General features: G+C 45.3%; 1 protein-coding gene across 1 annotated transcript; it reads left to right on the top strand.

Moving 5' to 3' along the window:
* Positions 1 to 27961, top strand: SCGN (secretagogin, EF-hand calcium binding protein). Its single transcript, XM_075024283.1, has 11 exons — positions 1 to 73; positions 733 to 803; positions 12693 to 12785; positions 13333 to 13422; positions 14345 to 14401; positions 15366 to 15443; positions 23758 to 23813; positions 25313 to 25358; positions 25470 to 25529; positions 26202 to 26270; positions 27833 to 27961. Exons 1-11 carry the CDS (start codon positions 1 to 3, stop codon positions 27959 to 27961), a joined length of 822 nt encoding a protein of 273 aa, XP_074880384.1.

Raw genomic sequence — 27961 nt, 5'->3', positions numbered from 1 at the left:
ATGGAGAGCGGCACCGACCGCCGCCTCGACGCCGCCGCCTTCCTCGGCGCCTGGCGGCGCTGCGACGCCGACGGCAAGTGGGAAGCACGCGTGGGGGGGGCGGGGGACACGCGTGGGGGACGGGACACCCACGCAGGGGGTGTCTGCTGGGTGGGTGCCCGGCTGGGTGGGTGCCGCTTAGAGGGTGGCCAGGCGGGTGGGTGCTGTGTGGGGGGGTGCTGGGGTGGGTGGGTGAAGCTGCGTGGGTGCTGGGGTGGGTGGGGGACACGCGAGGGGGGGGGAGACCGCCCGGGTGGGTGGCCGTCTGGGCGCGGGTGCAGCGTGGGGTGCCTGCCGATGCATCCAAGCTTCACTCCCACGGGGTCCTGCGGGTGTTTCGGAGCCCCACTCTTCCTCCTCGTCATGCCCTGGTACCGGGTCTGAAAAATCCCCCTTTTTGCTCCGGAATTGCGGCCTTTTCATCACCTCCCCACTCCTTCTGCCGGTCCCTCTCGTGGTCCCTGTTTGTGGGAATTTTTTCCTGAAAAGTTTTCTGGAAGGAAAACTCCTACGGTTGCTCTGCAACGCCGTGCCCAGCACCCACATCGACGTGAACTGATCAAATTGAATAGGAAACCCCCCGAGGGGGCAGGCAGGGCCCCCAGCTGAGACCCCTACCATGCAGCCCACGATATGGTTTCCCAGAGCTCAGGCAGTGCCACCTGACCGTTAATATATTTGACTTTTCTTTAGACAAGGGTTACATAGAAGGGAAGGAGCTCGACAGTTTTTTTCATCACCTCCTGGAAAAACTGGGACCAGAAGTAAGTACTGCACTGCTGCGTTAGTTGTGCACCAAGTCCAAGCAAAAGGGTCGTTATGCTGAGAGGTGATTTGTGTTTGTTGTTCTCTGGTTGCGAGCTTCCTTAGCAATCCCCGAGGCGAAGAGCTTTTCTCTTTGGCAACAAGGTGGCCTTTAAGCAGGTATGACAACAAGCGCAATCACCTGAGAAGTTTGATCAGTTGCTTTCAGTCCAACAACTGCTGTCACGGTGAGATTGCAGTGGGCACCAGCTGAAGGGGCTGGTAGGAAGCGCGGAGAGAAAGTCATTTACTGCCATTGAATAGAAACAAATGAAAAAGCACCATCACACAGTCTGGCAGGGCGAGCGGGAGGACAAGGGTCTTGACGTATTCAAGCAAGCGCTGATTAGTTTTGTTAATATGATAGGTTTCTTTCCAAGGTCAGTTTTAAACAAATATGCTGTCATTTATCTTAAACGGTGCTTAGGAAGAAGACGTATGTCTCTATTGCTGAAAACGGCTAGAAGCCAAGCAAGAATCTATTCTGTTGCTCGTAAGGTCAAGACCTGGCTCTCATGTGTTTCTGGGATTCTCCCCTGGTTTCCTCTCCTATTTTTGGCAGCATTTCCCCTCTCTCACTCTCTGCATCCCAGTTCTACCAGAAGTTGCACAACAACTTACAGGGGCTGGTTTCCTTAGCTCCAGGTCATGCGTTGCCTTTGACTGTCGCCATCAGTGAAGGAGAAATCCTACCACTCAGGTCAGCTGCTCAGAAGTATATTCTGAGAATATATTCTGATAATGGGCTTAATATTTTTGCTACACAGCGTGCGCCCAACTAGGAAGAGAAAATGAGTAAGCATCTTCCAAATGAAAGGGGAGGGTGTGCCAAAAAAACAGAGATGAAACAATTGCTTTAAGCAAAAAGTAATTAACAAAAAAGGGAAAAGGTAGCTGATAAAAGGCATAAATTCATGAGTATCAAGTGTAAAATCAGAATTATACTGACAAGCTAATTAGGATTCTTGGGTCTTTGGGGCTGCAATAAAAAAATAGAAGCTGTGAATAATTTTTCAAGCATGTTTTTGTTTAATTTGCAAGTAGATTTGGATAAAAATATCGACAGTTTCTGCAGAAATGTCTTTCTAGTGCATGGATGGTTAGATGAACAGATAGGCACGTAAAAAGACTTCAAAGCAAATAAAAAAAGATTCAACAATAAGCACTAAGAGTCATTAGGGACACAGAAAAACTGACTTGAAGAGAAATTGAAAAGCTCATGATCATTTACCCAGGAACAAAAGATGAAATTGGGAGCTGCTTGTTTTGGGGTATTGAAACACCAGCACAAAACATGCTCAAATGAACCCAGTGACAGCAAACGCGAGATCTTGAAGGGGAGGCTTAAAATGTGGCCGCAGAGCTCAACGCTGCAGGGGGTCACTGAAGCAAGGGACCCCCAAGGTGGGCTCTCTGGAGTGAGCTGTACCTGGCAATAAAACCGAGGTTTAGCCAGGGATCTCACGCTGCAGGCGGCTTCCTAATGATGAGAGGTCAAGAGGAAACTCCCAGCCCCACTCTCGCCCATAGCTGCCCTTACACGTCCCTCCCATGAGATTTTGGAGACAGTATCACACCAGCTGGGTTGCAAACCCGGTGTGTTATAGCAGGTTTTGTGGTCTTGCTGATATCGACGTGAACTCTGTTATACTGTGTTAGGTATCAGCACACAGAACACGCAGAATGAGGGTGTTGTAGCAATGAACGGTTCTGCTTCAAGAAATCAAGAACAGTTTCACTGATTGCCAAAAGTCGTTGCTCACATGGCTCCAGCTTAAACCAGCACCCTCATCTAGCTTCTATCTCCTTTGGTTCTGCTGTCTAGGTTTTGCCATTAAAAGAAAAAGCTTAACAAATTGAACAAAGAAAAGAACCAACTCCTCCTCTCCGTATTAAACAGAAGAAATAGGCTAATTCCAGAAGACAGCGCTCACTACCTGCCATGGTGCTCAAACAGGCTCTCAAGTGGTTTCAATCTTCTCCCCTGGTTTTCTTGCCTATTTTTGGCAGTATTTCTGCTCAAGTAGTATTACCCCGATGTGTTGCCTTGTTCCCCTTTGCCAGCAGTCTGGTTTTGGTTCTCATGGTCATGTAGGGACAAAACGGACTCCTATCCAGCAGGCAGAGCAGTCTGCCTCAGTGGCAGAAAACCCAAGGGGAGATTTGTCCTGGGGGGGCTGAGATCCTAGGTAGGGGGATCGCCTGGAGCACTGGATTAAAGAAAGGTCTCTACTACCTTTGTACAATGTGTTTGTCTAACAGTATTGAGCCATTTTTCTCCCTTTCCCATGATTTGTGTTATACAGGCTTGTTGTTATAGTGAGAGGGGTAAAGGATCCCCTTTGCATTGGTTTTCACCATCCTTCAGAAAGAAAGTGTCCTTCATGATACAAGCTGTGAGCTGGGACTGAGCTCGTTTTGACCTTTACTTCTTCTTTGGGCTCTTAACGCCTGTTTCCTTGCACAGTAAAAGAGGGAGACAGTAGTACACTGGCATAACTTCCAGATGTGTCACAAGGATTAATTAGTGACTGTGTCTGAAGTGCTATACAAATGATAAACAATGTTATCAGCACTGGAAGTTGTCTCTGCTTGAATAGCGAATGGCTTCATAATTATATTTTTTCAGCCTGCACTCTCTAAGCTGTTATTTTTCTTAATGACCACTGTACTCCTTCAGCTCTGTTTTCCTTCCCAGCTACTCTGCAGCATCCCCAGCTGACACTAAATGCCAGGGGATGGGAGCAGCTCGGAAAACAATGCAAAAGGGAGCCCGTCGGGAAGCTGAGAGGCACAGCTCTTCCTGACAGCTCCGACCGAGGAAGGAAACTTGAAATACCATCCAGGGAGGGAGGCTAATTCATCATCTTTTATTGAACCATCAAGAATTTGGAGGGGAGAAAGGGAAAACTTTGCAACAAAGGTAGACCTACAATAAACCGACCCAAATTCCAGATGCTGCTTTCTGTCTCTCCTCCTCCAGCAACGGGCAATTGCTGGAGGCATTGGACAATGTCCTTAATAACATGCTTTAACTTTTGGTCAGCCCTGAAGTGGTCAGGCAGTTGGACTAGATGATCGGTTTAGGTCCCTTCCAACTGAAATATTCTATTCCATTCCATTCCATTCTAAAGAAAATGCCTTCAATTTCCAGGTGCGTGTTACATATCCCTAACGCTTCAGCGATTTATAACACTAAAGTTTATATAAATTCTCCATCAGCTAGAAGGGCTTCTGTGATTTGGTTTGTTTGGGGGATATGAGGCAGAATCGAGGATAATTCAGCCATGCACCAGCACAGATTTGCGAACTGCTGGCATTACCCATCTGCTGCCATTATTACTCCTATGACTTCTCTCTAACCATTTGAGCCTCCAGCTTCCAACCTGTTGCTGCATGGCTGCTGTGAGCTGCCTGTGCTCTCTCCTGCTCACTCATAAACTTCTTTCTTCTACATTATGGCCACCTTTCTATGCATTTTCTAAAAGGTTTTATACTGAGGTGAAAACTTAGTGGAAAGGACAGTTTCTTTCAGCACTGAAGAAGTAATTTTATTGGAACAGGAACTACAGCCCCTGCCTTTCTCTCTTATATTGCTGTACATCTTTCTTTATCAGTATAGACATCATTCAGCATCTTCCTTGCTTGCTCTTTGCTATAGTTTTAATGAAGCTCTATGTATCGTCTCATAATAATTAGGCAAGAAGAGTTTTATAGATGAATGGCTATAAATTTGGGGTTTCGATTACTGAAAGTTTCCATAAAACCAATGATGTCTGGGCAGATACAGAAGGAAATGCACATTGCCCTTATGCTTGTAGGGCTTTCACAGAAAGGTACTTCACTTTGCTTAAATTGTACTAAAATTAGACAGAAGACTTTCAGATAACAGTCGGTTGCCCTCACCTAACTGTAAGTCTGTAAGTGACCACATGTAAAAATTTGTGAAGTGTAAATTTGATCAGGCAAGACAGGTATGAGCCTTGTTATAATGCCCCTGCCCCCAAACCATAGTTTTGATTTGGACAGTTATGACTGAAAGGGACTGAAGTTAATCTTCAGGAGCTCACCCTGAATAGCCTTAAAGGATTTGTCTTTGCTTTTTACTTCCAAAGAAGATGAGCAGCCTCCAGCTACTCTTGCACTTCATCCTTGCTTTGCACAATGTATTGTCTATGTAAATTAGGTGTTTAACTTAGTATGGTCAGGAATGCAGCAGCTAGTCATTCAAACAAAGTTTAATGGCCAAAATATCAGCCAGCCTCCAAGCTATCCAAAGCAGACTTCCTCTATTTTTAGGGGGGTTTTGCCACCCTAAGAGACCCAGGATCACAGACCAGGTGTCTGGTGACCAGCAGGTCAACAGCAAGAAGTCCCCTAGCAGAAAGCATTCATCTTGCATCCTCCTTCAGACTAATTCAGAAGTCTAAACGCTGAGTCGATCCTGATTGTTTAGACATGAGGAAGACATTCTTTTCACTGTGAGGGTGATGAGGCACTGGAACAGGTTGCCCAGAGAGGTTGTGGATGCCCCATCCCTGGCAGTGTCCAAGGCCAGGTTGGATGGGGCTTTGAGCAACCTGTTCTAGTGGAAGGTGTCCCTGCCCATGGCAGGGGGGGTGGAACTACATGATCTTTAAGGTGTCTTCCAACTCAAACCATTCTATGATTCTGCTTATTGCCAAATACAGCTATTTCTTTAGGTGTGCTTTTTGTCAGCCTTGATTAGCCTGACCAGGTCCTATTCCTGTTCCTGCACATTAAGGCAGGGCAATGCAAATGCCTGGAAGTATCTCTAAATGCAAACGCAACGTGCCTGTGAGAAAAAAACAGACATGATGTGTTTTCATTGCCCAAAGGCATGTCAAAAAACTTTCAGCCTAGCAGAAAGGGCAGAACAAAGAACCTATCCAAAGCCTAACCACAAAACCGTGATGGCACAGGGAAGGCTGTAATAGCCTTTGTTGGATGCTGATGTCTACTACGTGAAAAAATATTTCCCACATATGTGCTGATGAGAGCTAAAAAAAGAACCAAAACACAATACGGGATGACAGGATAAGCACTCATCTATTGTAGCATGCAGGATTACAGTAAATCCTAACCAAAATACAGGGCCAAATGCTCAAGTGATAGCACTGCAGTTAAGTAAGCAAGATTGGTCCAAATGAGAAGTTGGCCCAGGAACTGCAGGGTGAAATCCCACGCTAATGCAGGCAATCCAACGTGCAGCTGCATGGATGAAATGAAGTCATTCGTGTGATTCATGTTTTTTAATGCTACGGGATTTAAAGAAGAAATGTTTGGCCAAAAAAATGGTTCTTCTTCTAAGGTCAAAGTGTATGTTACTGATGTCTCATCTGGTCTTTGCTGGCCTCCTGTCTGTACTGTGTGGCTTTTGGCATGGTAATAGTTGTTGAGTTTGTTTTCCAACTAGCCTTCTTGGCAGACATAATTTATTTTCATAGATCTTGTAGGAACTTGATATCGCTGGAATCCTTTGCCCTTCTATCAAACTTGGCTGAAACGTTGTTAGGAGAAACATGTGCTCAAGCCAGCATTTTCAGATAAGCCTCATTTTTTTTTCAAGAAACAGGGTCACTTACATTTAGTTTCTTCTTGCCTTTTATACCCTTATCAATACTGTGGCTTGCTTCCAAAAATCATGTCAAGGAGGAAAAAAAAATAAATCAATTTATGACAAGACTGTCTTGATCAGCACGAATTAAATGAGATGTCCTCTTTCATCAAGTAGGAAAGGCTCCACACTGCTCCATACATTTGCTTTGTACCCCCCAAAACAAATGACTTATAGTAGTGTTTTCATCAAGACAAGCTGCTGCCAAGCACATGGATCCCTTAAGGAGCAAAAATTTAATTAGACAGCACAAGGCAAAGAGTACGACAATATAAAAGGAATGGGTTAACAAAGAAGACAGATTACAGCCAGGTTTCCAAAGCATCATAACCAACCATGACAAAGAAATTAAATGCTGTGGAGAACAGAAAAAAAAATGTGAGCATGCCCTTTCCATTATTACAAACAGTATTAAAACCAAGATTACCTTTGTGATGCTAAATACTGCTAAAGGGTTTTTGCAAAAGGGAAGATGAAGACTGGACATGGAAAGGCGAAAGCAGAAAATTAATTTGTTATGGCAACGTGAAACATAGAAGCTTTTCTCTGCAAAACTCTGTGGAAGACCATCCATAGTTAGGACATTTACTCCTTAACCCCAAGAAACGTATGAACAAAGCCATAGCAATATTTTAAACTGTGTGCTTTTATGAGGACAAAAAGGACATGGCCTTCTCCTCATGGTACGTAGTAAGGATTTCTTCCTTGACTGCACAGTGAGAATATGCAGCAGCTCTGGAAACCACGCAGCATCCGACCTGTGAGGGACCAGGGCAGCTGAAGCTTGACAACTCCTATGAAGCAACCTGAAAAGGGGTTAAAGCGTCTCTCCATTCCAGGCTAGCTCCCATCATCATTATAGTCCAATGAAGATCGTATTTCATGGAAATTAGCAGAGGGTTGGGGTGTATTTTTTCCCTTAAATGAGCATCAGGAAGATATTGCTGGGGGTTTACTTCTGCTGCAGGACCCTTTCTTGCCAAGTACTTGCTCTCCTAGGAACCACACTCTTCCTCAGTCCAACCCTGAGCAAAACTGGAGGCAGGTCCTAGTTCAGGTATGTTTCCCAGACTGTGGCAGGGAATCTTTTTCATTATAATGTTGACTGATGCTAAACATAAGCATCTCTATAGCTGTTTCTGCCTTAAGTAGGCAGCAGTTCAGGGGAAATTGTGCTCTTCTGTCAATTAGGGCTATTACTTCTTGATTGACTCAGAGAGGTGCATTGCAGCAGGGAAAACATGAGATGACAAAAAAGGCCTCCCCATACAGACAGCTACCAGAAAGGATGCAACAAGTCTGCAAAATTGTAGTCCAAGCAGTGAACACTTCAGAAAGCTTTGCAAACCTTTGAAACTGGGGAGGGATCTGCTGTTTGACACAGGCAACCCAGTCAAGACAGCATCAGCTCTGATAAAAAAAGCTGGGCTCAGCTACAGCCATTACTTGCTGCAAAGCCATTTCCCCTGTCCCAGATGATAGAGACAAGAGGCACGAATTTGTATTGTGCTATTTGTACAGTTGCTTTCCAGAGCAGAAAGGTGGTGTATTTTTTTTTTTTATTACCCCTCCCGTAATTCATAGCATTTGAACACACGAAGCGTGAGCCTGAGGCATTTGCAAGCAGAGCGTGTTTGGCTTCTAGGCTTTCCTGCTTGTTGCAATCTGTAGTTGAACAGTGAGTTAATAATTAAAGGGAAGGAGGGAAAAACAAACTTCCCCAGGAAGCTGGTGGCCATAGCCCTTGGCGCAGCACCTGTGTTTCCCTGTAAACACGGGGATGTCCCCCCCTTCTTGCTCTCCTGATCTTTCTGCCTCTACCGCAGGACTTGCCCCCATCTGGGACGCAAGGAAATATTTGTAGGAGCCCAAAGGCAGAGAATAAAAAAAGTCAGGCCTCTCTACCAGTGAGCTGCCAAGCTTTTACCTTCTGCCTCCCCTCAGCAACCTCATCGCAGGGTGGCCGAGGCAGCGAGGGGGTCCCCGTACCCCCAAACCAGCCTCGGCCCCAGCGTTGGGTGAGAGATGCCCTCTGACACCGCCGGCTGGTTGCTGGTTCCCTGCCCAGGCTGTGCCTGCAGAAACTGCTTCGACTGTAATTTCTTACCTGTGCATAGTTATTTTGTCCCTTTTAGGAATACCTGAATCTTGTCTGTACAAACCACCGATACTATTGGAAAAAAAAATCTGCTTAACATGTTTACATGACTGTAATTGGTTGCTATATCTACAAGGCTTTTAAAAAATGTAATAGTCTTCATATTGTCTCTCTTTAATTTCCCTGCTGACTGGCTTTGCCTGCTATTTGTCTCTGTCCATCTCCTTTCTTTGGAGCAGAGCTTGGAGCCCCAGCAGGGGTGTCCCCTCCTGAAGTCTTCCTAGGGCTGCTGGGACATTGCACCAGTACAAATAATACCAGGGACAACACGTTTGGCTAGTAAAACCCTGCCTCAGCTCCATAAATCCTGGACTATTGCATAGACAGTACTTTTGCCCAAATGCTCTTCTCCCCCTGTTTCTGGAGCATGCTCTTGTCTAGGCATGCTGAGCGCTAAACCACACACAAGCTTCCCAGTGCCTCTGCCTTGCTGTAGCAATGCTGCAGCCCTGATTTGGAGGCAAAACCATACACGAACAAGATCTAAGCAAGCCAGAGAATTGAACTTGCTCCCTAAGCCTTCAGGGAAGGATTGGCAACTCCGGCCATCTGCCCCACTGTCCTGGCTCTGCCCTGCAGCCTCCAAAATCGAATTACAGAGTCAGCAAATGCAGCAGGAGTCTGCAGTTCATGTCATTGCTTGGACAAAGGGAACAAATCATGCAGATTACGTGCGAGGTTTTTCCAACTATTTAAATGTTTTTGGAATGGAAAGGCAACCAGAGCAACCAAAGGCAACCCCTGCTGGGGCTCCAAGAGTCTGCACCAGGAGTAGGTTGATCTTGGAGACCGGGTCTCCCAACCTTGGTTTCTGCTTGGAAGTGGCATGGCTTATTTGATTTTTAATTTTTTTTAATCTTCTGGGAGTGGGGTTTTTTTTGGTAAACATCAAGGTGACCTTTGAAACCTAATGGTCATAAACCCAGTTGTATCATTCTCAGTGTAAAAATTTGTAATATACAAATAATTTTGCCTTGAACGCGCATCTTGGGAAAGCCAGTTTGGGCAGTACCTTTTAGTTTGCTTCTATTCTTTGGGACTAAAGGTTGGGTTTTAGTAGATCCATTACCACTTGTGTTTCATAAGTAGAATATTTATGAACAGAGAGAGATTGTCCAATTAAAAAAAGTCCACTGCAGTGTAACCCATTGGACTAAAAGCAGTTGGAGCTATGTAAATATTATAAGTATTTCAGGTATTTACTTGATGTATCCCATAGTTTAAATCAGTTAAAAATAAAAAAAAGAGGCAGTCCTATTTTTATGCAGATAACAATGTTCCTGCTACACAAAGCTCAATGAAGTGGTGGTTAATAGCTGACACGAAGTTAAGCAATAAGCTTTCTTAACAAATGACTAGTCTGAACTCCACAGCGCACTTTTCAAATATCATCTATGATTATCGTTTCAGAAATAACTTATCCTACTGGGCACGGAGGAGGATAATTTCAGAGTACTTTGCAAGCCTATTGAAGTCAGCAACTGATAGGCTTGCCTAACTCCTGGGAGGTGTCTCAAAGCGTCAAGGTGCCGTCAGAAGGCAATTTAAATAGCACGAGGGCGAGTTATAATGCCCAAGGGAAAGAAAACCGTATGTGTTCAGTGGTGTGCTGTGCCCCCGATGCCCGCACCTGGGGGGCCCAGCAGTGAGGACCACCCGGGGCAGTGGTGTGGGCACCCAGCCACGAAGCCCGCAGGGCTTGCTGGCCACCACCGCGGGGATGGAGCATCCTGCAGCCATGCCCTGGGACCTGCTCAGGTCCACCTCGGGCACATCCCTGGGGGATCGCTGCTGGGCGATTCATCCCCTAGCTGGGAGCTGCCAGCCCTCAGCTTTGTAACCCAAGGATGCGCCCCAGGGGATGCACTCAACCTACCCTGCAAAGATCCATGTGTCTGCCCCCGTCCTCCCCTTCCCACTCCCAGATTCCCAAACTTTCCATCATCTGGCACATCCTAGTCCTGTATTACCCCAGATAGTGGCGAGATCAAAGAGTTTTGCTTGTTCTAAGCAGAGCTCCCTCTAGGTTGTTTTGACTTGACATTTATAAATCAAAGCCAATTAACTCTTTCTCCCTGATTTCAGTGTAGGATCCTCTGTACTGGCAGTGCTATTAAAGATTTCTCTATAAGCTCAAAATGACTTTGTGCAGGTAAGTGCTCATGAGCTCTAAGGCTGCTCTGAAATAAGGTGAAGGGAAATTAAATTATATCATAAATTATCACTCACACTATCTGCCTATCCATCCACCTATAGAGATCTTTTTTTCTGTTATTCCTGGCAGCAAATTAAAGCTTTTGGGAAATAGCAGTCACATCTAAACACATGGGGAAAGGTGGTGACAAAGTGGGTGCAAAGGTAGACCTTACCTTAATGAACCTAAGCCAAAGAGATCTCATTTTCTTCTTGCTTCTAGTGTGTTTCTACACCTCTGACTGTGGCAGCTGCTGCTGAGCAAAGGCTCTGCAGCTGTACTGCTTGAGAGGAGCTAGAAATTGCTATCGTCAGCTGGCTACTACTGCATGTGTGTACTGCCAAGGAAGTTTTGGGGTGTGAGGCACGTTCAGTTTCCAGGGTGGTGGTTTCAAAGACCCATCCGAAGTGAGAATGTGAGCTGCAGTTGCTGAGCGTGAAGCCTGGCCATATTACTCTGCTCAGAGGTGACAAACCTTACAGAAAGATCTCCTTCTACCCCGTGCAACTTTTTGCAGAACAGCACAATTGCTGCTCCAGTTCATGCAGAATCACGGCCTAAAGGAGCACATAAGGCAGCGAATTATCTGAGGCTTGGACACGTAACATGCAGGGCATCGCGCAGGGTGTGCACACCCGCTGTTCACTCTGCCTGGGCAGGGCAACGAGGTCCTTTCCTAAGAGCGGGGTTTAGATTTGCTTAGCCTCTGAACAGCCAGGTAGGCTGCACCGAGCTACGCACTGAGTAAATTTGAGAAAGTCACTCATGGTCTTGCGTCACCGTATTAAGAAAGGGATTGTACAACCTGATGGGCCTGCGATAGTAGCTGAAAGGATGAGAAACTGGGTTAGAAGACCCAGAAGACACAGCTGTAGGGCTTTTCTTCAGGGGTTGGGAAGAACTTCATTTATTATCTTGTAAAAAATGCTGCAAGATGCCAAGAGCCTGTCTGGGTTCTCCTCCTCCCTCCCTCCTCTCCCGGAGAGGGACACCTCCCACGGGACTGGAAGAGGAGCCAGGACCTGCTCAGTGTGGGTGCAGAGGGTAACATTGGACTTCATTAATTGCTTGGGTGAGATTAACTCGGTGAGCTTCCCAGCCCAGCCACAAAGCTCATTTGACCAAAAGCTTTTCCCCAGGGTGGGGAAATTGTGCTTTGTGTAGCCCAGTCAGACCAGATACCCTAATGGTTACTGCTAAGAAAAAGAAATCATGCCTGATGAACCTAAGCGTTGTATTTCACCTGTCACAGCGATGCCTGTCGAAACATATAACCTGACAAGTCCTGAAAACTCCTCACTAGGTATAAATTGATTATGGGCTTGAGCAGATGCAAAGGGAATGTGAATTACTTGGAATTCCATGCTATTAACCCAGAAACATCAACAGGGCTTGGTGCCAAGTCTTGAACCAGTTGACAGGCAATAATAAGCAACAGTCTAACTCCACTGACACCTTTCAAGGCTGATGATCTAATGAACTACAGAGATGTAGTTCAAGGATAAGGACACCTTCCTGAAAAGCACAAGTGGAAAATTTGCTGAGTGGAAACTGCTGTAAGGCACACTCAGGCAAAACCAAACCCCAGTGATATTGTGGGAGCAGTTGGCTAAAGAAGCAGGTGTCACTGAAATATTTTGGGGTCTCCAAACTCAGTCTTCCAACCAAAAGCTATGCGTAGGACTTATTTCCAAAAATTCAGCCACAGTGGTGTGTTTGTGGGCTTTTAGAAGCATTATCCTCAATTGTAAGGATGCAGTGATCCTGCCGGTTATCTGTGAGTGAGGAGAGATTTCCTCCGGGAGACTCTTCTAGTGCCCTCAGCAATTTTCATGTGTGTGTTGTTTTCCCCGTGGCAGAACACCATCACAGAAGAAGAAGTTCAGAGGATGAAGGAGCAATTCGTGTCTGCCTACGATGTCACCACAGATGGACGCTTGCAAATCCAAGAGGTATCTCTTCCCAGCCCAGGATTTCTTTTGTAGAAAGACAGAGAATTAGGACAGACTTTTTCTTAGGGCCTGTAGCAATAGGACAAGGAGTAACAGTTTTAAACTAAAGGAGGGTAGATTCAGACTAGATAGAAGAAAGAAATTTTTTACGATGAGGGTGGTGAAACACTGGAACAGGTTGCCTAGGGAGGTGGTAGATGCATTCAACATCAGGTTGGACAGGGGTTTGAACAACCTGATCTAGTTGAAGATGTACCTGCTCATTGCAGGGATGAACTTTAAAGGTCCCTTCCAACCCAAGCCGTTCTATGATTCTATGTTTAGGGCCTATAGCAGACTTGGGAGATATGCAAGACAGAGCTTGGGTGGGAAGGAGGTGAATCATGGAGTACTACATTAGCCAGATCTGTTGGTCTGGGGTCTATTTCCAAGGCAGCAACATGCCCAGCTTATATTTTCCCATACGGGGTCAGCAGCCACCCAAGTGTTATCTTTACTTTCGTGGTTTGGATTTGCTTTGGGTTTTTTTTAATGTGTTTTTTTCCAGCTTGCAAATATGATCTTGCCGGATGATGAGAACTTTCTGCTGCTTTTCCGACGGGAAACTCCCTTGGACAACAGTGTGGAATTCATGCGGGTCTGTATCCCCGCATTGCCTCTTCCCCTTGCACACTAACAGTTTCTTCAATACATACACTTCCACCCTCGGTAGAGCATAGCATGGGAAATACATGGGTATTGTGGAAGCAAACCTCGTTCTGACCTGTTCAGGTAGAGAAGGTTGTACATTATTTATACCAGCGAAGCAGAGATGTGGTAGCTAGGACTGGACCAAGGGCACCCGGAGAGTTCATTAGATTTTGCAAGTGCTCTCAGCCACTTATCAGTCATGCCACCAGAGACAAAACCTTACGGTAGTACCTACCCACTGATAAATCCAGCCCTGTTGGGAGCTACAGCCAAAGCTGCAGTTCCTCACCTGCAGCATAGCACAGACCGAGAGGGCAGACCAGGCATGTTTTAAGCACCATTTTATCCTGAAGTATTAGCCTGGCAGGGTGTGGAGTGGAAATCTCCATAAGTTGGGCCAACTGAGGAGCACAAGCCTTGCCCAACCTCCCTCCAATGTCTGCCTCTAAGTATCCCAGCACAGAATTTCAATTTTTCCAAGGCTGCTTGCAGGAACTTTTATTTCACATCCAAACTAGGGACTTCTGCAGATCAATGGCCAGTTGGGTACAGCCTTGACTTTTACTCAGGGCAATGAAAGAAGCTGCATGTACAAATTAGGTAAGAAAGAGCGGTTTCTTAGTCTTTTCTTCCTTTTATAGACACTGTGTCTGCATTAAGTATGTGGTAGCAGCATGTCACATGTATAACATCCAAGTAAAAACTATTGTGTGGAAAGTTTATTTTATTTCATCTACATTTAATTAAATATTGGATAATGCAACAGCTTGCTCATTATGGAAGTCCTGATTTGAATCTTTACGATCTATCACCCGAGCAGATGATTAACTGCAATATTTATGTGATCGTATCACTCTATCCCCATTCAGATCTGGCGCAGTTACGATGCTGATAGCAGTGGATTTATTTCAGCTGGCGAGCTCAAAGTAAGTTACTCTAACGAGTCTCTTTGGGCTTGGTCTACAGCTCACTGATGTCAATGGGAGCCTTTCCATCGGCTTTACCAGTTTGCTGCCTTTTTTGTGCAGTTGCCAAGTGGCATTTCTAGGCTGTTCACAGTACGTTTTGCTGCCTTTTTTGTGCAGTTGCCAAGTGGCATTTGTAGGCTGTTCACAGTACGTTTAAGGACTGGGGACCCTCCAGCTTTCTGACACGGTTGCAGGGACCCTGCCAGGAGGGAGGATGCTCTGCTGTTGTCCTTGTTGTCATGCTTCCCTCTTGCCTTGTCCCACGACCTCACTTGTCTTGGTGACCCCCAAGCAGCCAAGGAGCCCCCCAAACGCTGCCTCACCTTGGCTTTGTGCATGTGCCTCTCTCCCAGCTAAACAGAGCCAAAGCTGTTGTGTTTTATTAATGGGACTTCTTCACAACCTCTCCCTGAGCCTGCAGATTTTCTGAACACTGATTTCTTTCTAAAGCTCAGGCTATTGAGGCAGAAGCCTGTTTGGAAACTGTAACTCAAACACTTTGAACCAGCCGGGCATAGAAGTCCATCTGCAGACCCTGCACTGACGTCTCAGTGTGTGGCTCCAGCCTGTGGCCCAGCGAAAACATAAGAGGATGTTTAAGCATTTTGCTGAATGGCAAATATTTTGATTTGAGATCAGTTAGCAAATATTGCAGGACTTATGTTATCTTTTGCTTATTTTGTGAGTTAATTATGACTCATTCCTGTATGCCTGCTCTGGGGAAATCTGGTTATTTTCTAATTTATTTGAAAAAATATGTTTCACCTAACAAAATGTGAAATTTATGTGACACTGACAACATTAATACTAATTAGGAATGTGAAATTAGATTCATGTAACCCTGCTGAATTTGGATTTAATTTCATACTCTTATTTCTTGAATTTACTCTAAGAGTAAAATTTGTCTCTTTCCTTACTACAGGATTTCCTGCGAGATCTCTTTTTGCAGCATAACAAGATGGTTGCTGAAGTAAAGCTGGAAGAATATACTGATACCATGGTAAGAAAAGATAGTGTCAGTATTGTTTGGATTATAGTACTGCCTCAAAATCTTCTTCAGGGTCAATGTCTATAAGGCCACAAATGCCCTCTTAAAAGGTGTATCGTCTCCAGGAGATCCCTGTGGAAATTTAGCACATGCTGCTGCTGTTTCTTTGCTCTGCATATCGGCTGTGAACAGCATTTCAAATATTGTGTTTTCAGTAGAACTGTTTCCTACGAGAAAACAGCTCGACTTTACACCAAAGCAAACTGAGCATTAAAACCCCTTTAAAAAATAGGTGAGGTGCACCCTTCTTCAGGGTATGTTCAGCCTCAACCGCATCCCCAGGTCCTTCCCTCCCTCCCTCCTAGTGAATCCTTTTGCTCCCAAGACACACAAGTATCCGGCTCTTCTGCTCTGCAAAGCTCAGCAAGCCTTGCTGGCTCCCTGCTTCTTCCCTGAAAGGCTGGGAGGTTGAAAGCTTCAACTCTTCTCCTGCCTTATCACACTATAGTTTTTGTACTGCAATGAACAATATAATATTTGGTGTAAAAGTTTAGCATCAGTCACCTGGATTTCAGAGCAACTTATTATATCTAACTGTTTAAAAACAAGAAAAGAAAAAAAAAAAAGCTCATTTCTGAAGTCATTTTCAAGGGTATTATTTGAGTTCCACTAGCAGACATCTACCATTGCAATTTTCTAAATGATTTTCAGATGGGACTGCCTTGATTCTTGGCACAAAGTCTGTGTTTGTACCTAAAAACCAGCTTGGTATGCAAGCAAACAAGGAGCTCTCCACATATTTTGCAATAGCATGTTATGTATGCATGATGCATCTGTGCCTAGAAATGTGACCCTTTAGAGCAAAGTGAAAAACTGTACCATTACAGAAGAGTGTAGATTCTTTTTCATATTTATAGGACAGTGACGGGAGAGGAATGCAAGCTACAGAAATTGTTTTCCAACTGGCAGAGCTTGAAAACAATAAAACGCCAGAAGCTACAGCTAGAACAAAAAATCTTTCTGGTAGTGTTTGCAGGTAGCAAATAGCTTTTATGCTGCTCCATTAAGGTTTCCATCCCCAGTGGCTAATCTCTGATCAGGTGCTGGGGAACAGGCGATCTGAAGCTTGTAGACATTGGGCGGTTCATTTCTTTCAACTTCTTTCCCTTTCCCATAATGTCCCAAGGAAGATCTGCGACTTCTGCTGCCCCAACACAGCTAGATATCAATGCAGCCCAGGGCAGACAGCCAGGAGGTCTGGTTTCTATTCCCATGGTTTTTTATAGATTGGCTTTGTATCTTTGGAAAGGTAGTTTAGTCTCTATGTTACAGGATAAGATTTGATCTGGGAAAAGGGATGCTTTGTATATCTGGGGAAATCTATGATCTGAAATGCAAACCTGGCTCGTGAGCACAAAAGTTTGCAAAGCTGCAATGCCAAAAGAATCAGGGATGTTAATGGTTATTAGAAAATAAGGATATGGAAGATGATTTTTTTTCCTTGTGATTCTTTGCTATAAACTGAAGATCAAGGATGTTTACAAACACACCTGATCCCAAGAGCTAAGGCAGGGTGGAATTACAACACACATAATCTTACCCTGTGATATGCTGTAGTAAAATAGAGGGTATGAATTCTGTACGTCTCAGCAAAGTATCCACATGAATGGCACCTCTACAGTAGCAGATACGCTGCATGAAGTGAGTGCATGGGAACTTATCTGAAGCAGGAGGGAAAAATTATAAGTAGGGAAGAAAGATTCAGTCCTACATCTGCAGGGCTGGATTAAAAAGCGAGAAGTGACTCAAGGAGCCAAGAGCAAAGGTATGATGTGACGGCCCAGGGCAATGACAGCTCTTTGCTTTCTCTCTACTTTCCGTGTGGAGCAGGGAGCTGCTGAAGTGCAGAATCCTGATGGGACTCTGCCACCATCACCACCATCTGGGAAAACAGGTGGACAGTGGCCCTTACATTTCATTCCTGAGGCTTTCGTGGACTTTCTGGTGTATCTTCAGCAACCAGCAGCACCAATTCCTTTACTGCAGAATGGAAACACTTGTATTTCTCTCCCTTATTACTTTTCTCCCATGCTTTTATCTGTTTAGAGCCCAAGGTCTTTGGGACAAGGACCTGTTTCTGCTGCACACAGCTACAGGGTCTCTCAGGGTGGCCTGTCTATCCAACTCAGGGCTTTCAAGTGCCACTGTAATAACATTCAGTTGAAATCAGCTGTGTCCTAAGGAGCTATAAACCCATCTGTCTCCAGAGGAATCTACAGATCTCTGCTCTCTTTTCTGTACATCTATAGCCGGCTGCACACATCTTATGCAGCTACTGATATACTGAGTGGACCCTAGAGCCTTCTGGACATAGGGATAAAGGGAAAAAGAAACTATCATTTTAAAGAAGCTAGCCCAGGCATGAGAAGAAAAAAAAAAAGAAAAAAGGCAATTTATGATTCTGTGTTGGGTATTTGCAGCTTTAGCTTGTGCGAGGTGTGAGCAGACATCATACCCACCAGGGCATGCTAAATACTTGCCACTTACCTATGCTGCTATGGATGATCTTACACCACATTAAAAAAAAAAAAGCTGGGAAGAGGGAGAAAGTATTTCTTTTGGAAGAGATTGGTTGTCTCTAGAAAGGAACATCATTTTATCAGGTTGCTTAGGAGACATTTCTTAAGAGGCTATTCTGTTTCCTTGTGACCTTGACATCCTCTCTTTGGAGAACACTGATACAGATCAGGGATTTGATGAACGAGTGATGAACCCCTGGAAAGAAAACAGGTAGTGAATGCATTGGCATTGCACAAGCCCTGTGAGTCTGCTAAATCAAACCTTAAAGAACACTAAAACCACTGGGGAAGGTCACGAAAGAAAAACATTCGAGTTCTCAAGACTCTTCATGGGGGAATTAAAGTAGCAACCCTGTGCTGAGGAAGCCCCTTTGCAGGCACAGTTCTTGTTAGTTTTCATGCCTATGTGTATATGTGTTTGTATTAATAGTCATTAAGTGTGTATTAATATTTATTTACATGCACCCACTTGCATGAGAAGATACAGAGTCACGTGCAGTTCTGAATCCTTGAAAAGATTCTGTAGGTTCGTCGCCTTCCCATGGGCATAGACTGAGCTGTTGGCAGGGAGCAGGTGCTCGGAGGCTGAAGCGAAGCCTTGTATTGCTCTGAGCCTCTCGGGGCCATGAGAAGATGCCCCAGGGGTCCTGCAATGTGTGCTCTGGGAGAAAGGGTGGGCATAGCTGAAAATGGAGGGCTTTAAGAGCATGGTGAGAATATTCTGCCTTCCTGAAGTAACACAAGCTGGAGAAATGAAGATTTGCCCCCTTGGTGCTTTATGATGAGGAGGCTGTGGAGGATGACAGTAGTACTAACAACCTTTCCCAATCCCTCCCAACATCCCCTCAGCCCCCAAAGTCAAGCTATTATTAGGCTTCTGGGTCCCGGTGAAGTTTCAGCCCATGACTACCCAGCTCACACGTGCGTTTGACAACATTTTGTCTTGAGTGACAGCTTCCATACCTGTGCATGCACGTAGCTGGGTACTCAAGCAGAATATTGTAAATGCCAGAACATGAACTAGAATTAAGACATAGTTTCCGATGAAATTAAGTATTCATCCTTTTTCGTTTGGTAAGAACAAAATTCTCACTCAGCTTTTGCATCTTGGCATATGCTATTACCTTGTTCATAGAAACACTGATAGCTCGTAGCTTCCCGGATAGCAGCATGCTTCTTCTAGTTTGTAATCCCAACGTCTACTAGCCACATGCAGGGCAAGGTCATTACTGAGGCAAACTTCAGCAAATTAAGTTATATATACTGCTGAAACTGTCACACCTGCAACACTGACATTCACTTTTTGTATTGCCTTATGTTGATAATGTCAGACTGAGCGTATGAAAGTCCTTTAGTTTGAGCATTATTATATTTTAGCAAAATGTATAGGATAAACCCCCTCAAGCCAGCATAACATCTTTGCCCACCACAAGCTAAAATTCTAGAGAGGCAATAACGTAAGTGAACTAATAATTCAACAAGCATTGGTCATGAACTACAGCATTTGAAAGTTTGGAGATGGAGGTAGCTGAGGATGAAATCTTAGCCCCAGAGAAGACAATATAGAAATCCTCCCAGCTGTAATGATGCCAGGGTTTTGCCGTGCTTATCTGCAAAGGTTCTCCTGAGGACTGAGCTACGTACCCCGAGCACACAAGCCTGCAGCTGACCAGCTGAGGGCTCCTCATCTTCTCAGTGCAATGGGGAACAGGTTGACTTCTCCCTGAAGATAGTCTGCGTCCTTGAGTGTGCATCGCAGACTACCTTTACGGTACCTTGGGGGGATTTCTGGCTGCTGCCTGTCCCCACGGCGAGGACAATGCTAGAGGCTCAGTGTGGTCACTTGTCTGGCTGTGAAAGTCTGTCTGTCTGTCTGTGGTCAGTGCCGAGGCCGGTGTGCTTATGTAGGGAAATAGAAGTCAGAGCACAGAAAATCCAGGTGATTTAGCCCCTTAACACCTTACTGGCCAAGCTAGCTTATCTGTGTTAATGAAGTCTCTTATGACCACCAAAGAAATGGTCTAATAAAGGAAAGACAAATATTTATTATATTGGCAAAAGCCTAAGCAGAGTTCGTTATGTTCGTTAACACACGGAGCACACTTCCCAAAGCTCTAGAAATAGGACAGGAGTGGAGTATAGCCTAAAAGACTGGTTGCCTAAAGGAGCAGTCTTTGTGCATCCCTTCTCCTGGTAGTGGTCCATGCTGGCCTCCCTCCCAGGTAGCTCCGTAAAGATGCCGTGGCCCCCAAGAGACTGCATCTCTAGCGAGGCACTGGCACTGCAACCATCACATCTCCTAACTCCAGCCACCGTCTATGGGAGCCCCCCCATCCTTGGAGAGCTTCCTCCTGGCTTTGGGGGGGGTGCAGTTCCTCTTGTTGCTTTGCCGTGTGCGATAAAGAGAGGACCCGCACAGCTGCTGAACGTGATGGAGGGAAATCTGCCTCCCACCTCCCTTCTAGACTTAATTCTGGCAGTGCTGTCGTCTCCAGGTTTGCGCCACCCTCGCTCCTGCATAAACCAGGGGAAGCAGAAAATCCCATTAAAGCTGAAACTTCATTTCTGAAGATCAAAACCAACAGAACTCAGGAGCCTGCAGGCTTTTGAAAACTCCAGCAGATAACGCCTTGGTCTTTTAGGAACCAAAACACTCTTAGAAATGCTGCACTAAACAACTCATCTAGATTCCACAGGCAATCTGGTCGGGCAGAGCACTGAGTTTTTGTCCTGAGGGTAACTTGCTGGCCATAGGGCCCTCCTGTCACTCTGCAAAACCTTTTATGCCCCTGTCCTTCCCTAAGGAAAGAAACCATAGGCAGTCCTGCAGCTCGAGCACGTGCCTGTCTTTATATACCCTTAATAACTTTTGTACTCACTGGCCAATTTTAGTCACAGCTGTCAGGTATAGGTGCCCCCAAGGTACATATCTGTGAGAGAAGAAGGTCAGGCAAGAGCCGACTCTTTCCGTGTCCCACCTGAGGGATAAAACACTTTATTATACACAGAGAACCAGAACCAGAGAAGGTTTAAAAGCAGGTTTTAGTGAGTCCAGTGATGGCAGAACTATTTATTTTAGTTGTTTACTTCCTTCCTTATCTCTGTCACGGAAAATAATTCAGATTTATAATCTTATATTGCTCTTCAAAGCATGCATGTGTTTGTCATATCATGGTGTTTCAGTGGCCTTCTTTACAACACTGGACTGGGAAAGCAGAGGTATTTCCTTTGCTGAATCCAAAGCCAATGGCAGTTTTGATTTTGTTCTTCAAAGCCCAAGATGTAACAACTTTTACTTTGCAAACCCAGCTTTTACTTATGCTCTGTCTGCCTCAGAGTGCATGGACTACATTCAAACAAATAGAACTAAGGCTTCCCTGGTGCACTGCCATTAAAATGTCAGTGAATTAATTTGTGCAAACACTTTAAAACATGGGGTAGCTTGACAGTAAAATAAATGCATCATTTTATAAAGTATACTGCTAGATGCAACAAAGCTTTTAGTAAAATGGAGTGCTATTTAAACATGCCAGACCTTATCCTTAACCACATGGAGATGTTTCATATCAGCCTGGCAGCATAAATATACCTTTCAAGAGTGTAAACTGAAAATCCATCAAGTTTAACATATCAAGATGGTGTGTAAAGGCAAAAGTTTAAATTAGAAACAATCTCATAACGTCTCCCATGATGTATGCTTTGTCACATGGGGTGGGTACCCTCTGTCATTCTTTGTGTGCTTACATACACAATTAGCAGATCAGATCAAACACTCGCGTGCTTGAAATTCGAAAGTTTAATTAATAAACATTTCCCCAGGCTTTTCCGGAGTAATGCAGCCCAAGATTGCCATGTGGTGGGCATGCATGAGCTCCAGTTGTCCAGCTAATAGGATTAGGTCTATCTTATTAGCTGTGGTACCTGAACTAATTCAGTCAACGCTAGTCCATCTTCCCTACATGTTTTCCATCTTTCATATGGAAGTTACTGGACAAGAATTAGCTCAGCCTAGCTCTTCCAACCAGACTTCTATTTTCTCTCTGTTGACTGGTATGGATAATCAAAATATTGCATATGTTTGAAAAATTTATTCAGGATACTTGTTGCAGAAAAAGGCCAAACAACTTGAAAACACAAAGTGCTTAGGATAGCTCAGCAGCTTTATTCATCTCTCCCGCTCTAGAGCAAGAGATTCAGAAGCCTTTCTTCTGTCATTTAGTGGCTCTGCACAGAGTGTGTGCTCGGCAGAGGCCAGTGAGACAGAAAAGTGGCTTTCCTTGTGCCACTGAACACCCGCATGGCTATCAGGGTGTCATTTTTTCCAAAGATCTCAATATGGAGCTTCAATCGTTTATAGGACTTTTATAGTGTCTTTCAATGGGAGGAAAAGTGAGCCCATACCGAGTGCTCTTCAAAAATCCCATCCAAACCTCAGGAGTGTAAAGCACTTAGAATAATGAATGGAATAAAATCCTGTCGCAGAATTTTAATCTAAACCCAGTCCAATAAAGGGTTACCAGAGACTCCCTGTCCTCAGCATAGCTGCCTGCCTTTGAGCAAGGGGCAGGGAGGAGGCAGCACTGACAAAATAGGCAAGGTCTCCCTGAGAAACGGCAGCTCTCCAGATACTATCTCTCCTGACGCAAGTCTCGGGCTCTGTCCTGATTTCACTGCTGGGAAGTGCTTGGGACCTGCTGCTGGCTCCCACGTGTTCGGGCTGTGTCATAGCGATGGTCCTCTCCCTCCAAGCCTCCTGAGATAGGGACTGGTATGGGCCTTCTCTAGCACGTGTGCAATTACACCAAAGATTTGTAGTGACCTGATTACTTATATCCACTAAATAAGCAAATGAGATTTATCAAGGTAAGATTAATGCATATTCCATTACTGAGTATCTGGCAAAGGATGGCAACCTGTGTTAGTAAAGTATTAATCTTCCCCCCCAGCTTCAATGTGGAATACAATTTTTTTCCAGAACTTTGAGCCATGAGTTATTCAGGTTTGCAACTCATTAAACTTCTCCCCCTCTTTCCCTGTAACAGACTCATTTTTGTGCCTTGCAGAGAAACACAGTACCAAATACAATAAATAAATACATAATTTCTGGTGGTGACTCATCAAAAAGATCATATTAAGGAAAAGGCACTATTAAGGAAAGGAGAAGTTTTATATTCATTTGCACAGATTAACCTCTTGACATTGGCAGCCTGAACCTTCTTCCCAGTCTTAGCACTTTCCGATGGCAGGCTTTGAGCCAAGCAAAGCCCACTGGCTTTAGCAGCGTAAAACCCTGACCTGAGTGTCTATCAGAAGGTGACATTTGCACCTCAGCCGCTCGGTAGCTGCAGCAACAGTCAAAGATAAGGATGGAGCTGAGCTGGAAGTGTTCGGAAGTTCCCCCCTTTTTTCGGCATTTTTTTTCAGGGGCCGTGGCAAGGCCAGTATTTGGTTTCTTAAGGTGTTTGCTGGAGACCTGCCTTTATCCCTGCGTAAGGAGGGAAGGCAGCGGTGCTGGTATTTGATTGCTTGGGTTTTTGCTGTCAGAAAGCAGGAGGGTTTTGCTGTGCTCTTGGGCCACCCTTGCCCCTGGTGATAGCAGAGGACGCCGTGCTGGCCGAGGCTCAGGCAAAGCACCCTGAGCAAGCAGAGGTGAGGGCACAGGGCAGAGCAAAATGTATGTTGGCTTTTTTTGTATGTGTGCTTTCCTCATGGCCTATCTATCTTATCTCTGCCTTCTTGATTTTTAGATGAAAATCTTTGACAAAAACAAAGATGGACGGCTGGACCTGAATGACCTGGCAAGGTAGGCTTTAATAATATTGGTGGGGTTTTTTAGGTCACAATGGCAGATCTGGGCAAGGGTGAAGATCTCCCTGTGGGCATTTGAATCCTACCTCCTTCCAAATTAAATCGGGTGCTCTAATGTAGGTATCCCAGGTCACTAACGTATGGTCCCCATCACAATAGCCTGAGAACCTAGAGCTGGTGACACTGAGCAATGCCAGAACCTGTTTGTGCATCACCAAAACCCTCTGGCATGACCCGTGCTACCTCTGCGATGCTCCTCAGGATGTGATGAAGCAGCCAGTGACACCATTTCTCCAAAAGAAGGATGACAATCCCCTTCAGCAGGGTCACAGATGTGCATTTATTTCACATCATTATGTGCAGCAGGGACTGCAAAGAATTTTTCTGCTTGTTTGAGGAATAAAAGTGGCACCACAAAGGAGTTTGCCAATGGCAGTAAGAAAGTATTTGGAAAGACAAGGTGAAGACGCTTGTGAATGAAGCTTGGAACTCAGTCACGGGCCTCTGTCTCTTTTCTGTCCTTGATACCTCAGAGGCTTTTATGGGATTTTTCACTGCATACAGATAGAGAGTATGCCTCTGTCTGTAAATGTACATGCAGTGACTGGATGGGACTTTAAACATGCAGGTACAGTCTTAAAACACTGGTTTGGGGGATGAGAGGAGACAGGCGCTGGTTTGCCACTGTTACTTTCTGCTTGGGATCACAGCGAATGCCAGCACAAATAACTGCAGTGCATGTGGCAGTTCCCTTTGACCACTGACTATATGAAGAGAGAGAGAAATAGAGGCAGAATGGAGAATAAAGGGGTTTGCCCTTGCATTTTCCTCTTAAATATGGTTCCCTACAGACCCATTACCCAGGGCAGCTGAGGCTCCCCTCTGGTCTGAGCGCATTTCTCATACCTGAAACCCTTCAGCATGTGGGACACAGCTCAGCATGCCCTGTGCCACAGGCTCTAAAACCCTTGGGGTCAGCAGAGCGGCTGGAGAGAAAAAAGATTTTATTGGTGCTATGAGGGGCTTTGGGAGGGAGGAGGGGAAAGGAGAGGAATTTGGCTGGTCTCAGTGCTCAGGCCAGTATTACTTTGTCCTTTACTTTTACAGCCACCAATTCTCCCTCCAACAGAGAGTGATAAATTACTCTTTCCTTTAGTGCAGCACAACAATCTAGTTACGAGCAATGATTGTCTGGTAGCTCTTGCTTTGGAGGCTGACCACCTCCACTGGGCTGGAGCACCAGAAATGCTCTGGGAGAAGCAATGGTGCTAAGAAACACATTTGCAGCGAGCCAAAGGGCGCTGCCATTCCCAGTCAGACAGGGAGGGAAGCGTGTGTACCTGTAACAGCCCTCCATAAATAACCCCGCAGGCGATTTTCTTTTTTAAAGGCCTATAATCTAAATTCCCTTTGCTTTACGAACCAAAAGAGTTCAGAATAGTTTGTGTGCAGATGATAAAGCGGAAAGATTGTAATTTAAATCTCTCCATTCAGGATTCTGGCTCTCCAGGAAAATTTCCTTCTTCAATTTAAAATGGATGTAAGTAGCTCAGTTTTATGATGCATTGTTCCCATCTCTCTCAGCTAAGATAACCTGGGCCCAGACTTGAATCTTTTTCTTTTTTCATTTGCTTGTCCTCTCCACATGCAGGCTTGCAGCACGGAAGAAAGGAGGAGAGATTTTGAGAAGATCTTTGCACACTACGATGTTGTGAGTTCCAGAGGTTGTTCCCTTGGGGTCTTTAAATGACACAGGTTTAGCACACGCTGCTCAGACTTCTTCCTCCCGTGGGGTGCTGTGGGGTCACTCAGGAGCCGCGGCTGTGCCCGAGCCCATGGACCAGGGGGGCCCAGGCACCAGACTGGGGGATAAGGTGGGGACAGAGGGGAGCGATGGTCAGAGACCTCCTGGCAAAGGACACGTTTTGACTTTCTCCATTGCCGTGGCCGACACTGCTGCATTAGCAGTATCTCTCTGCAGGAGACGCGAGGGCTGTAGAGGGGGTGGTGGCTTTAGCTCTAGCAGTCTCGGGCAGTTTGGGACCTGCATCACCACCACTTTGAGAAATAAAACCCCTTCCAGTACTGAACCGAGGGTTTTTTAGGGAGTCTGGCCCAGGACAGACATGACCACCCAGCTGCCTGTTAGAAAGCAGCGACCCGGTGCCGCTTCTGACAGTCGCGTAACTCCCTCAGGGTGGTGGTGATCAGCAAGCCTCACAAAATGGCGGGAGGTGTTTCTCCCGTTTGAGGGGAAGAGATGGTTGGGGAAAAAGGAAGGGATCTTAGTGGTATAGAGCTCAGTGACCAGGTGGACCTACTGAGCGGTAAACGTTGTGGTTTTGACTTACTGGAGTGTTTTGATGTTTATTCCATCTTTTAGAGTAAAACAGGAGCACTTGAAGGCCCAGAAGTGGATGGGTTTGTCAAAGACATGATGGAACTGGTCAAGGTAGCTTCCTGGCTCTTTCTATTTACTAATACCTTATATTTCCGAGACGAAGGTGGTTGTTTTGGTAAAGTTATGTAAATAGAGAGGCTAGTGAGAACACAGAGTCAAATTTCACTTGGATCAGCAGCAGAAATGAATGTCATGGTCTCAACATAAACACTATAGAGCATTTCACCATATCACAGAAATTCTGCCTGACAAACTAATACACCTTCACTCAGCAACTGTGTTTAAGAAAGGTCCATTCTAGCTCACACTATGAATTAGGCAGATGTTACAGCATCACAAACTGTGCCGACATGGATCAGCCATCAGAAGTCCTTTCTTCTGTTTTCACTGCAGATATGGTCCTCACCAGCATGACCTCATGGTTTATTAGGTCATCATAGAATCACAGAATCATAGAATTGTTTAGGTTGGAAAAAACCTTTAAGATTATTGAGTCCAACCATCAACCATGCCCACTAAACCATGTCCTGAAGTGCCTTGTCTACGCGGTTTTTGAACACCTCCAGGGATGGTGACTCAACCACTTCCCTGGGCAGCCTGTTCCAACGCCTCACAACCCTTTCAGTGAAGAAAGGGCTACACTTGAAAATGACTTGAGCTCTACCTCTAATCAAGAGCACCATGCCCTGTGTGTCACCAGTTTCTTAGAGACAGCAGAATCAGTCTGCATTGGATTACCTTGAGTTTCCAGATACAGTCTGAGATAGAGCTTTTGATGCAAATATAGTCTGGTCTTTGGCTCCCCCTGAGCCTGAGCTGGTGCATTTCTACATGATGTGACCCAACGCAGGGATGCCTGCGTTCCCATGTCCGTTTAGCGGAGAGCAGAGACTGCAGCTGTGTGCTGACGGCTGCGTGTGTATGTACATTATAGCCATGGGGTGTGTAGGGAAGGGTGTGAGGACAGGCAGGAGGTTGGATTTGTGCTCTATGCATGTGTGTTCAAAGGAGCAAAGGTTGTACTTCCCTTCATCGGCATCGTCCTTGGGCACTGCAAGCTGTGCATGGGAATTTGATCTCCTCCTGAGAAAGTGGGAAGCAGAGGAAGTGGTACAGCATTAGGAGCATACAGAGACAATATAGCCTGTAAAGTATGTCTTTAGCATTTGTTTGATCCACTAAAGGTATTTTTAAGTTGCTGGCTAGCCTGTGAAATAGGAGCCTGCTGACAGAAATGCCGCATCACTCCTCACGTAGCAGGTTTGAAAGAGGAAACCAGAGGAAAGCACAGGTCCAGTAGTGCAGGGATCTGTATTGAACAACTTTCTGCAGACTTTTGTTTGATACGGACCAGATGATACTGATGGCCTTGACTAAGCACAGAAATCACGTTGCATTTCCTTTCAGTTACTCACAGTCCCATACCTCTTCTGTTTTTGCAGCCCATTCTCTGTTCACTTCCCCACCTTGTATGAGCTAATGTGGGGGTCAGGCTGTTTGGTCACTCCTCCATGGGTGGATTTCCCAGCCGCTGCACAGCCTGCTGCTTTACAGGGCTGGGGAAATCCAGAGCTGTTTTCTCTCTGAGCCACGTTTTTCTCTTTTGCCTGCAGCCCAGCATTAGTGGGGTGGACCTGGACAAGTTCCGCCAGATCCTGCTCAACCACTGTGACGTGAACAAGGATGGGAAAATTCAGAAATCCGAACTGGCTTTGTGTCTCGGGCTTAAAATGAACCCGTAG

Source organism: Buteo buteo, chromosome 3 (assembly GCF_964188355.1).
Source record: "Buteo buteo chromosome 3, bButBut1.hap1.1, whole genome shotgun sequence".
Classification (NCBI taxonomy): Eukaryota; Metazoa; Chordata; class Aves; order Accipitriformes; family Accipitridae; genus Buteo; species Buteo buteo.
Note: the sequence above shows the minus strand (reverse complement) of the source record. Positions and strands in the feature narration are given on the sequence as shown.

What these genes read in the sequence shown, in the direction of transcription:
- SCGN (XM_075024283.1), top strand. Translation starts at nt 1, where the DNA reads ATGGAGAGCGGCACCGACCGCCGCCTCGACGCCGCCGCCTTCCTCGGC. An exon ending in GCGGCGCTGCGACGCCGACG is followed by an intron (nt 74 to 732) that starts GCAAGTGGGAAG and finishes ACTTTTCTTTAG; the next exon opens with ACAAGGGTTACATAGAAGGG. An exon ending in GACCTGAATGACCTGGCAAG is followed by an intron (nt 23,814 to 25,312) that starts GTAGGCTTTAAT and finishes CTCTCCATTCAG; the next exon opens with GATTCTGGCTCTCCAGGAAA.